At 44.6% G+C, this 12,344-nt stretch overlaps 1 protein-coding gene across 1 annotated transcript in view; it reads right to left on the bottom strand.

The window, feature by feature from the left end:
• RAD54L2 (RAD54 like 2) overlaps positions 1–12,344 on the bottom strand; it is a 43,886-nt gene that overhangs the window by 7,393 nt on the left and 24,149 nt on the right. Inside the window, exons 3-13 of the mRNA XM_074151759.1 lie at positions 11,140–11,327; positions 9,558–9,697; positions 7,369–7,500; positions 6,365–6,597; positions 5,694–5,876; positions 5,284–5,417; positions 4,181–4,377; positions 3,282–3,624; positions 1,875–2,052; positions 1,035–1,286; positions 304–422 (exon numbers count right to left, since the gene is read on the bottom strand). Coding sequence (XP_074007860.1) covers positions 304–422; positions 1,035–1,286; positions 1,875–2,052; positions 3,282–3,624; positions 4,181–4,377; positions 5,284–5,417; positions 5,694–5,876; positions 6,365–6,597; positions 7,369–7,500; positions 9,558–9,697; positions 11,140–11,327 — 2,099 coding nt within the window. The remainder of the gene's footprint in view (positions 1–303; positions 423–1,034; positions 1,287–1,874; positions 2,053–3,281; positions 3,625–4,180; positions 4,378–5,283; positions 5,418–5,693; positions 5,877–6,364; positions 6,598–7,368; positions 7,501–9,557; positions 9,698–11,139; positions 11,328–12,344) is intronic.

Below are 12,344 nucleotides of genomic sequence, written 5' to 3'. Positions count from 1 at the left end.
AAACCGAGATCTCTGTTAAGGAGAAAGCTCCTATAGCGCAAAAGTGGAGTATCAGAACTCTTCCCCAACCACGACAGCACTGACAGTTGTGAAAACCTGTCTGTGGCAGCACATCTCTCACTAGTAAACTTGATAGTGGCAGAAGTATAAAATCCATGGAGGAAAACCAGGATCTAACAGAACAAAGGAGAAAAGGGGAACTGCCACACCACTCACTTCATGTAACAATCTCCTGGTACCAGGAGGGGTTTTCCTACTCCAGCATTTAGTCACTCTAGGATCAGCTGTTGATACTTTCCTTACCTGAAGACCAAGATCTTGTCTCCAAGCTTCACACTCTCCTCAATTAGGTGGAACAGTAACACCATCTTGGGTGAGTTCTCCAAGACTCCCGTCTGATAATCACACAAGATGTCTTTGGCCTACCAAGAAATGGGAGACTATTACAGGTGGAGTTGCTCATTCTCTGTTTAGTTTAACAATCCTGCCTCAAGGTGAGAGAAATAAGTCATTGCAGACAGGTTATATACATCCAACTGGGTCCAGGTGACAACGTTACTCCTAACTACTGCTGCCACCTCCCATTCCAGAAGTTCCAAATGACAAACTTCTTGGAGTACAGATGAATGAGCACCCTCTTAACCTCTCGTGACTCTCTATCTCAAGACCTCTCCTCCAGCCCACTAGATTTACCACCATCTTATCTAGATTAAACTTCACCCTAACACTTTTCTTAGAATAACAAAGTCTACAGACTTCTTGGTGAGATGAAAACAATGGTATAAAAGAGAGTTGCCTGCATTCCAGCCTCACGAGAGTCCCAAAATCCTACCCAGTGCCAGACAGACATGCTTATCAAGATGCTCTGTGGCAGAGAAAAAGGGGTGAGAAATCCCCAACTCTTAAACAGAAGAGTCCTTTCCTTGCCATAGTTCGGAAAACTACCCTAACAAAAACAGTATGGTCTTTCAGAGTATCTAGTCTATGTTTATCATAACTCTCCAAACGAACAGTTTTCCAGCAGTGGTACTCACCCACTCATAAGTAACGACCTGATTTGCTCTCTCCTGAAAGGGGTTGAAGCCAACACTCTGGAGGAACTTGCTATTGGTAGCATCTCCAACTGGTGATGCCATAGCATTACTCTCTGTTTTGACTTTAATTCCCTGAGGCTGGCAGCGGGAATTAGTACTTGCTGTGCCAAGGTCATCCACATCCAAATCCTGCTCGTTTGCCAGATTCTCCTTTTGCAGAGCTTCATACAACACGTCTGGATGGTTCCAGATCTGAAGGAGTATGAAAAGAAAGTGGTTAGGCCTGCACTGGCCTGCTGCCTGCCTATGATTGCAGACTGAAAGCCCCCACAGCTATTCAAAGGAAAGAAGTAATGCTTCGATCACCTCATCACCATCCCCACATGGAACCATAAGGCGTTGCAGAGAAAGCCAGTCTGACTGCATTAAGGTAATGAAAACAGAAGACATGACTCTGCCATGACACAAGGTACAAACCCTCTTAACCAAGGCTCTCCTGACTCTAAAACTGCCAAATTCTTTCCTTGAGAACAAACCAAAAGGCCACTACGCACCCACACAGCACAAACACAGAGGAAGCCACTTGTTTGCATTGCAGCAGGTAAGTGCTAAAAGTGTCAGCCCAGTATCATTCAGCTGATGGCTGCAGGTTTCCCATACAAATTTGAACAAGACATTTAATATCCCTGCACCCCAGTTCTGGAAGGGGGGATAGAAATTCCACAGGGCACTCCAGGGAGAGAAGATGCACGTGGCCAACCACACTTATCTCCTGTTTTCACTCATATTCCTTTTCCTTACATACTAGAATATTTCTTTGCAGCTCCTGCCAAAACCTACCTTACAGCAGACACAGAAAGCTTTGAGTGGGTTCAGTCCCAGCCAGCCACTGTTGCCTGCATCTCGGAACCGGTTCATGAACTCCGTATAAAGGGCCCGCTGGATCTTGGAAAGACGTACCAAAATGACGTGTTCTTCCTTAGATGGGAGCTGAACCTTCAGCACATTGTGGCCTCGCCTGTGGAGGAAATAAAGAAAGAGTTAAAGAGAGGGAAGGGAATTTCCCAATCTGACCTCTCTGTGGCCACCTGGCTCCAGGCAGAAAGACCTCTCGTTGCATGCTTCTCTAATGCATGATGCTTCCAAGATACTCTCCCTGCAGCCAAATGCCAACTATAAGACCAATTACAGAGATCTCAGATGTTGCAATCTTCTAGCACAGGTCACAGTGTTAAGAGGGAGAAGAAAGTCCTGTTTTCCATGAAATTTGAAAAACAGAAATAAGACCTAATGTCTCTTTTTAGCTCTACCAATGACTAAGACACTCCATCCAAATCACTGGTCCAGCATCTTAGAACCCTCATCTGAGAAACAAAGCCGATTCACTTCCAGAGTGGTGGAGACACTGTCACTTTTCATAACTGAGGGTTCGTGAAACACTTTCGGGTCCTTGGGTAGAGGATGTCAGAAAATAGTTGATTTGAATGTGCACTAAGACATCAAAATAAACCTGAGGTCACTCTGGTGCAGTTAGTGTTGTTCTCCATTATCAGTCTGCGGTACCAAAGCAAACTAACTTTAATTCTACCCCCAATGCAAAACAGAGCCATAAGGACCACTTTGCAGCTGACAGACTGAAGAAGACAGAGATTCTGAGAGAAATATGGAGATGCTAACCTAAGAATCTCCTCTGTGGTTTTCTCTGTATGCTTAAGATCTTGCCACAAAGACAGATAAGGTACCCGTTTAAAACTCAAGCCTAAGAAGCTGGATCAATGGGCTGAGGCCAATGATGTAAGGTTCAACACGGCCAAGTGCCGGATCCTGCACTTGGGTAACAAAAACCCCACGCAATGCTACAGGCTTGGGGAAGAGTGGCTGGAGAGCTGCCCATCAGAAAAGGACCTGGGGGTATTGGTCAACAGCTACTGAATATGAGCCACCAGAGTGCCCAAGTGGCCAAGGCCAACAGCATCCTGGTTGTCTAGAGAAGTGGTTGAGTCACCATCCCTGGAGGTATTTAGAAGACATGTAGATGTGGCGCTTAGGGACACGGTTTAGTGGTGGACTTGGCAGTGTTAGGTTAACGGTTGGACTCAATGATCTTAAGAGTCTTTTCCAACCTCAATGATTCTAGGAGGCAGCATGATTAGCTGTACTGCCTAAACTCAGCAAACAAGCAGGTTAATTTCGGATGAAGGAGCTGTTTGCATGGACTATACCATTGAGAACTCCTTGTGGACTCACCGTTGCACAAAGCCTTCCAGCAGGCTATGCAGGACATGACTGCGGTACCTCATGAGACGGACGTCTTGAGGGGTGCTGTCAATACACTGCCCATTCAGGATAGGGCGCTCAAACATGTTGCTGAATTCCTGCCGTGAGCCTAGAAAGTCAGGTCGGACAAAGTCTACCATGCACCAATACTCAATGAGGTTGTTCTGGAGCGGGTAGCCAGTCAGCACCACCCGCCGGCGGGAGCGGATGTTCTTCAGGGCCTGCGAAGTGCTGGCATGGCAGTTCTTTATCCGGTGTCCCTCGTCACAAATAACCACGTCTGGGCCAGGGCGAGACAAAGCTTTCTCGATCCCTGAGGACAAGGAACATAAAGCGTTGGTTAGAGATGAATAAGACAAAGTTCTGGTTTTATATGGTCACCAACTTCATAAGAAAAAAAAAAAAGGGTAGTTCTGTGTCCTGGTTTGAGGTACATTCTGAAAGACAAATAAAGCAGTATTCGTGGGTGGCAGAGAGCAAGGCTGTTTCAGGAAATAAAATGTGACTAGACACTAGCTCCAATCCAGCGTAATGTGGTAATGACCAGACATGACTGTCCCTTGATTTCTGCCCAATAACCCACACTGCATCAAGTTGGGTGTCTTGCATCAGACCAGACTAGCAAATCTCAGACAGAGAAATCCCTGAGTTCAGTGTACTGACTTCCATGCTCACTTGCAGCTACTGCAAGAAATGAAAGACTCGACCAAAGCTCAACAACCTTCTGTCTCCAAAGACACAATCCTGCCCAGCAAAGTTTGATCATGTCAGGGATGCTAAAATCAAGTTATAGGTCATTTCCCTGTGCTGCCAGAGTTGATAGAGAGCATGATCCTGTTGTCCCGCTGTCTCGAGGACTGGCCTCTCACCTTTCAGAAGCTCTTGCTGCCTGTCTTCTTCATCCAAGTCAATAATGACAGGGCCAGCTTGTTTCTTTGTTTTCTTTTTCCTGCCAGTGGCAAAGGACTTCTTCAGTGAGAGGAGACGGTACATCTCATATCCCATCAGCAGCACACCACCTTCTATCACCCAGTCATTCACCACTTTTGCACGTGCAGCTGTTGTCCTGCAAAACAGACAAACCAACCAAATAAACTGAAAGCTTTATCACCAGTTTCAGTTTGAACAACTGGATTAGAGTCTGCTGAGAAAAAAGAGCCATTCAATTAATTAAAGCACTTTCTTGCACCAAACTAGCCCACCAGATCCCATCCAAAAGTAAACACATGGCTGGAGTAGCATCAGCAGATTCAAAGTACATTCCACCCAGAAGGTGAAGACCTCAACAGATAAGTCTATGAACACAGCTGATGAACTGAGAGTTCCCTAGGATCACCACGCTGTCCTGATCCATGCAAGAAAAATGATCCAGAAAGGAGGAGAGATCCATAAGCCAAGAATACACTCCAAACCAGGCTGTAAATACAACCACTGATCGCTCCTTTCCGGACAAGGAGGCTTTGTATAACTTGCCAGAATCCCTCAAGGACAACAAAATTCACAGAAAGTCAGTGTCGGGTAGAGGAATCCCTAAGTGTGTGAAAAACCTCAAGGGAAAAAAAAAAACAACCCACATTTAAAATACAAGAGACACATGGAATCCCAGGACTCCGATAGGACTAGCAGTGTACCACCAGAAACAAACCACAGCCCTTCTGCTCCTCTCTGCAGAAGTAGCTCTGTCTCTGGAACTTAGTTCCTGATCTCAGCATACATGGGAGAACAGAAAGGCATGTCAGCTGTGCGAGAAGGAAGCATAAGATATAAATATTGAATGAAATTAATCAGTAAATCTCTCACAGGTACCAAAATCCTCCCTTCAAGATGTCATCCACAACAAACGCAGAGTGGGAAAGGTCCGGGAGTTCAGGGCACAGAATTAGCTCAAATTAAACAGTCTGCAACAGCAATTCTGATAACAGTTCCATAAGACACAGTCCAAGAGCTCAAAAGGGCTTTTACCGGCACCTACTTGTGTTCATCATTCAGGATATGGACTTTGAAGGTGCGGGGCTGGACCTCTTTGGAGTTATAATCAGCAGGAAGGTTTTCAGGTGCTGGAAGCCACATGTTGAATTCTGCTAGCCAGTTTTGGAGCGTATTCACCTGAAAAAGTTTGCCATGGAAGGATTAAAAACTCAATTGAGTCACTCTGGATTTTAAGAGCAAAAACGAGAACAGGGAATGACACACAGCTGTGCCCAGACAGAAGACCACAGCATGCAAACACAGGGATACAGGGAATGGAAGAGAAAGAAGAGCAGCAAGGGTATGATAGAGCGTGATGTGAGATGGGACACTATTCAATCTTCTCTAAGATCTAAGCAAAGAAAGAAGCGGTGCAAGGAAGCCCCCCAGCCAGCCCTTCACGTAGCTACTTACAGGTACAATGGCAAGAACAGTCTTTGCCTCCGTGTGCCGAAAAAGTACATCCAAGAAAGAGATGACCTGTATGGTCTTGCCCAGGCCCATGCTATGTGCTAAAATACACCCAAACCCACTGCTGGTTTTAAATCTCTCCAAGGACTCGACCAAGTTGTCATACAGGAATCGGATCCCGCCAATCTAGACAGGAAAGTAGAAAAGGTATTAGAACAGTGGAAGAAAAAAAACCACCAAGATGGGTATGTATTTACAGAGTGGAAAGCACATTAGGATCACATAAACCGTGAAAATGTAAAGGGGATGTTTCAAGTTCACTACAGTACTCTAATCTAGGGAAGGCTCAGAAAACTTTAAATACTCATAAAACTTCCCGAGAATATAACAACAAATCAAAATTAATTTGTAGCCAGAAAATCTGAATTGGGGTTGATTAGTTTGTTTATAAATATAATTTTATTTTTAAAATGTTCATACACAGGTCTGATAATAACAATAGCCAAAGTTATATATAGCCCTGGCCTTCCTTTAATTTGTCCTTGTCATTTGAGTGTCCACAACAGCCACGACCACAACCAGACTGGCCACAGAGCTCACCAAAGAAGTTCTTGCTGAGCTTACAAGGCAGGCTTGCCTGAATCCATTGTATTTTCAAGGCTAGTAAAGCCTACCTGATGAGGTTTTACTGCATGTGCAAGCTGAGGAGCCAGGAAAATGTCCTCCTCGTTTGGTGGATGATTGATGTTGACAATGACTTGCCCCAGAGCATCTGACTGATTTAAGGCATCATTCACATGAGAGCCACTGCTCTCTTCACTGCCATCATCCTCCCCTTCATTGCCAGAATCACTGCTGTCCACAATTTGGAGGGCATCATCCTCTCCTGAACTGAGCTCAATCACTTCTGTAAAGTAACCAAAACAGGAAAGAATAAGGGCAAAGGTTAACTTGATGTCAGACTTGATAAAAAATCATATAAGGAAAATAAGGCTACCACCTTTTGCAATTCCATATTGGCCTAATGACCTATTCTGAATAAGCAGGCACAACACAGGCACCCATCAGGCCCATCAAATCAGCATATAAAAGCATGGGTTTCCCTGAATTTCCCTGTGTTTCAGGGAACATTGATTTGGGCTGACCCAAACAGAACAGAGACAGTTTCTGTAAGCGTTTTGTGTTTTCCTCCATATGTTCTCTTAATTCCCAAATGCAGACAAGCATTTTATTTGTTGATACAGTCTCTAAGGACCACCAGAGAAATCAAGCAGAGATACTCTACTGGAGTGAAATAAAGGAGTCAGGTTAGATCCATTTGGGACAAGGACACAAAACTCACTTTCAGTTGCAGATCTGAATATTTAGATACTCCTTTAGACACATGGCAGATGATACCACGATACATATGAGCATTCTTCAGCAAAGCACTGAGCAAAATTAAGTGCACTTATAAAGCAGAAATAAACATAAGTTTGGAAGAATGCCTGATAGGCCAGTTATAAATGTCAGTTTAGGACTCAAAGGTCAGAACTGGCCATATATTTGGAAACCAATAGGCCTACAAAAACCTGAAGTTACTCACTATTGGAGCATCTGACTAGATGAAAACAGGAGGCTTGTGGCTAAATAAACAGTATATTGTGAGAAGACCAGGCTGAGGCAATTGGTCACTTACCATCTTTAATGCTATTTTTTCCTTTAGCATCATCTTCACTGCCGCTGCTGGTACTATCGAGGCAGATCACTTCCTCAGCCAGGACCTGAGGGGGGAGCTGGGTAGCCTCTGCTGTTCTGAAAACGATGTCCTCTACAAACATAAATTACAAACAATAAGTAATTCATAATAATGGGGAAGGAGACAAAATTGTTCAGAAACCAGACAGTATTTCCTTCCACTTTTGCTCCAGTAATTTAGCCCTGGAATTTTCCATAACAGACTCTCACTGTCTACAAAACTGCTATGACTCAGCTTCCTGGGTCACAATCTCCTGCTTTCTCAATATGCCAAAACAATAGCCCATTGCAGATGGCACCCTCTCTGTTGCATGCCCTGACTGGGGCACACTGGCCATGTGACATCCTAAAGCCCCCTTTCTTTTTTTTTTATTTTATTCTGGTCTCAGAAGTAAAAGCTGGTTTTCACCCAGCAGAGAAAGTATCGATGGCTGAAGGGATGATAACTGCCCTTTGTCAGCAGGGACACTGTAATAATTGTATCCCACGCATCATAAACAACTTCTGCTGATCAAGATTATTTGTTTGTATGTATTGCCACTTGGGGAGAGAGGCAACAGCAACTGGGCCAAATAAGCACCGCTGCAGTGACTCAGCAAGCAATGATGTTCTTCTGGGGCTGCAACCTACTCTGCAACAGTTGAAGTGTTTTAAATAGCTCTTATTCCTTCCCCCCCGCCATGTAAAATGTTTTGGACACTTTCATGTAAGGGAGAATATATATTTTTCTCAAGAGGGAAAGTCAGCTCAAGAACTCCTTACCCCCGACACCACTTCCAACTGCACTTCTCAGCCATTTACACCAGTCTGAGGGGCTGTGCTATAAACTAGATCCATTGACATGATCCAGATTAGAAGAGAATGCAAAATGACATATTCACCAGAAGACATAACCATTTACACTGCCTGCTACTTCACTGCTTGCTGAAACATGCAAGAAAGGACAAGGTGACATCATGAACATATCTACACCCAGTCTATTGTTCCACTATCTCTAGCACCAGACCCACGCATTACCCAGCCACTCACAGTACAAATATGATCTGGGCCATAGACATGGCACTTCTGTCAAGTCCCTTTGTTTAAGCTTCTATATCATAAAATCATAGAATTGTCTAGGTTGGAAGGGACCTTTCAGATCATCTAGTCCAACCATCAACCTAACACTGACAAAAAACATCACTAAACCATATCACTAAGTGCTACATCAACCCATCTTTTAAATACCTCCAGGGGTGGTGACTCAACCACTTCCCTGGGCAGCCCATTCCAATGCTTAATAACCCTTTCAGTGTAAAAATTTTTCCCAATATCCAACCTAAACCTCCCCTGGCACAACTTGAGGCCATTTCCTCTTGTCCTATCACCTGTTACTTGGGAGAAGAGGCCAACCCTCACCTTGCTACACCCTCCTTTCAGGTAGTTGTAGAGAGCGATAAGGTCTCCCCTCAGCCTCGTTTTCTCCAGGCTGAGCAACCCCAGCTCCCTCAGCCTCTCCTGATAAGACTTGTGCTCCAGACCCCTCACCAGCTCCGTTGCCCTTCTCTGGACCTGCTCCAGCACCTCAATGTCTTTCTTGTAGTGAGGGGCCCAAAACTGGACACAGAACTCAAGGTGGGGCCTCACCAGCGCCGAGTACAGGGTGACAATCACTTCCTTAGTCCTGCTGGCCACACTGTTCCTGATACAGGCCAGGATGCTGTTGGCCTCCTTGGCCACCTGGGCACACTGCTGGCTCATATTCAGCCAACTGTTGACCAGCACCCCCAGGTCCTTTTCTGTGGGGCAGCTCCAGCCACTCTTCCCCAGGCCTGCAGAGCTGCATGGGGCTGTTGTGACCCAAGGGCAGGACCTAGCACTTGGCCTTGTTGAACCTCACACCATTGGCCTTGGCCCATTGATCCAGCCTGTCCAGATCCCTCTGCAAAGCCTTTCTACCCTCAAGCAGGTCAACACTCCCGCCCAACTCAGTGTCGCCCAACTGTGAACTTACTGAGGGTGCACTCAATCCCCTCATTTTTACTTTAAAACCATTACCCCTTGTCCAGTCATGGACAAGCATGGCACTACCTTCTTCTTATTCAGGTTCTTAAAAAAATCTTGCTTCAGGTGGCATCTCCCACTGCTTACCAGGAAGAAACTCTAGGGGTACGGTTGGGATAGTGGCTGGATAATCCTTCCGCTGCTGCTCTAACCGTTTCCTTCTCTCCAACTCTTCCTGCTGGGCTGCTTTTGTCACAGCTTCCAGTTGGTCCTCACGCAACAGCTTTCTGAACACAGGAGCAAACAGAGAAATATGATTTCGTTACACTTAAAACAATTTCTTTGAAAAACCTGAATGGCTGTAGAGCTGGCTCTAAAGCTGATTTACAAGCTCCAGGTAGTCTGTCAGCTACACAGACTAGGAACAGCATCACCAAAAGCTATAGACAAATCCCATAGCTATTTCAAGACTGTGCTTCCCAACTACAGGTGACACAACCATGACTCAAGGAAAAGACAAAAGTTTGACAGAAGCAAAATAATGAAAGGAGGAAAAATGTGAGTGGGTAAGTATATACTTAAGCTAGGTTATCATAGACTAGTTCTGTCTAAAAGGACGTTATTTATTGCTATGCAGTTTATAAACAGAAAATGTACAAAGTCAAGCAAAGAAGACATATGGGAAGAAAAGGCATCAACAGCCCCACAAAAAGCCATCACCCTGATTCTCCTCTGATCTAGTACTTTCAGGAACTAGGACCTCTAATAGGTTTAACAATTGTTTTGAAGGATGCTCTCATAGAACCTTACTTATACAGGTAATTTTCATCACTTCCAAAAGTTGCTTTTCCCCCAGTTCAGTTTCTCCTGCGCAGCCCTGGAAATGAGGGCTCTTTTGCCAGAGGAGAGGTGCAGTACAGGCAGTGGTAAAATCCAGCTCCCTCAAACTAGCCTTTAAATCCACCCAACCCCACACTGCAGGGACCTCCTCCATCCTAACAAAGTCTCAGTTTCTAAGGCCCACTCAACGCTCATTCCTTCGGCTTTAAGAAAATCAATCAGCACAAGCTTAAATATGAACCAAAGACCACCAGCGTGTTACATACAGGGCAAAAGAGCCACTTGCTGTCACAGGAGTTCCTGCTTCAATATGACTCCTCTGAGTATTTTAGATGCCCTTGAACAAAATTTCATAGTGAATTACCAGCTCAGAACCTGTCCCAGAATACATGTGATGACTTACACAATCAAACAATTCATGCTTTATAAAATTCAGGTGAAATTGATTTCCAACATTTCAGTCACCAGTCACAGCATCAGCATTCCTGCCAACAAATACCCAGGACAGTAGAAGGAAGGACTATATTTTAGGCTGTTTGCAATAGGATCCTCATAAACAGATATCTGAATCTGTATTTTTACTTAATGGTGGTGCTGTTTTTCAATTATGTGTCTTAAAAGCCAGCAGCAAGTACACAATTTTTGCAATATATTCCAAACCAAATATTCACTCTTCTGAAATACCAAACAAGTCTGCACCCACATGCAGCACTCCAGTGTGAGATCATACTACTCCCACTGGCAAAATCCTAAGGTTTTGGAAAAGAAAAGCCATCTGGTTTGCCAGCAGCGGCAAAATGTAGATCAGAAGCAAAGTCCAGAGACTCCATTTTTACCCAAAAGGCTATATAGGACCCTAACTCTTTCTATCCTGCCTGCTGCTCCTTACCTTATGTTCCTCCGCATGTGAGACGGTTTTTGAGCCCTCTTCTTTTTGGTGTCCTCAGAGGCCAGGCTCTTGTGCTGGTTCTGCAAGAGTCGCTCTGCCCGCTCACTCTGAGATGAGGTAGTTGAAGTAGAGCGCTGCCATTCTCCATCCTCCGCATGTTCAACATGGTCACCGCTGAACACGGCTTCCTGGGGTTGGTCTGAAAAGACAAGGAGGAAATGACATGAGAACAACCATGCCAGGCTGGCAGCTGGCTTTTCATCAGGATTTGAGCTGAATGGGAACCAACAATCCCTTTTCTCCCTCGTTTGCAAGCATGTTTCTCTGAGGGTCAAAACCAGGGTCCCTTCCGACAGTGCCACTCAAAAAGCGTTAAAAAGTTTTAAGGTGGAGGGTCTGTTTCCAGTGAAAGCTAAGGCTAACACCACTCAACACAGCCCAAAAGTGTTCTGACAGGAAAACAAGGCAAAATTATTTCAGTCCACTCAGAGCATTTGCTGCCCCCAAGGGCCTATTTTTCTACAGGGGCCCAACAAGCTCCAATTAAAACCAGGAACTCAAATCTGTTTTTCTTTGTTTCACAACAGTGGGGCAGAAATTTCTGTTTATATGACACGTGTGTAATCATCTTCCCAGTTAACAGAACATACCACACAAGAGGTTATCAGGTTCAAACGTGGGTTCATGGCTTAGCAGGCAGCTCAGAGGTTTTATCACCAGGCTCCACTCTCATGATTTAAATGGTAACTTCTGGCAAGCTTTTTAAAAACAAAAAGTAAGCAGCAATACTCTTTCTACATCGTAAGCCAGATGTACTCCTTTTTCACTACATTCTCCTATTTCCAGACCTGCATTAATGTCTGAATTCAGTCTTAAAGCACTATGTGAAATGACACCTTGTTCTATGTGACATTTTGCTCTTCAACAGGCTGTCGGTGACCAAGCTAATGCTTGTAGAGAACAGAAAGGAAATGTTTCTGTTCAAAAGCTTCCCTTGAAGTAAACTGTTTCTGACAAGCCTTGTAATAGCTTCTTTGAAGCATCTTGTCCCCTTGTGTCAGGCAAAGAGATACCCTGAACTTCATCTCACAATCAGCTTTCTTGCCTATACTGTGTATCTGAGCTAATGACTGAACTGAAATGACACTTAAGACAGAACTTTGAAGGAAAGAAGACATCAGCGCAGAAGAATGTGGCAGATGAAG

The sequence above is a fragment of the Numenius arquata genome, chromosome 8 (assembly GCF_964106895.1).
Source record: "Numenius arquata chromosome 8, bNumArq3.hap1.1, whole genome shotgun sequence".
Classification (NCBI taxonomy): domain Eukaryota; kingdom Metazoa; phylum Chordata; class Aves; order Charadriiformes; family Scolopacidae; genus Numenius; species Numenius arquata.
Note: the sequence above shows the minus strand (reverse complement) of the source record. Positions and strands in the feature narration are given on the sequence as shown.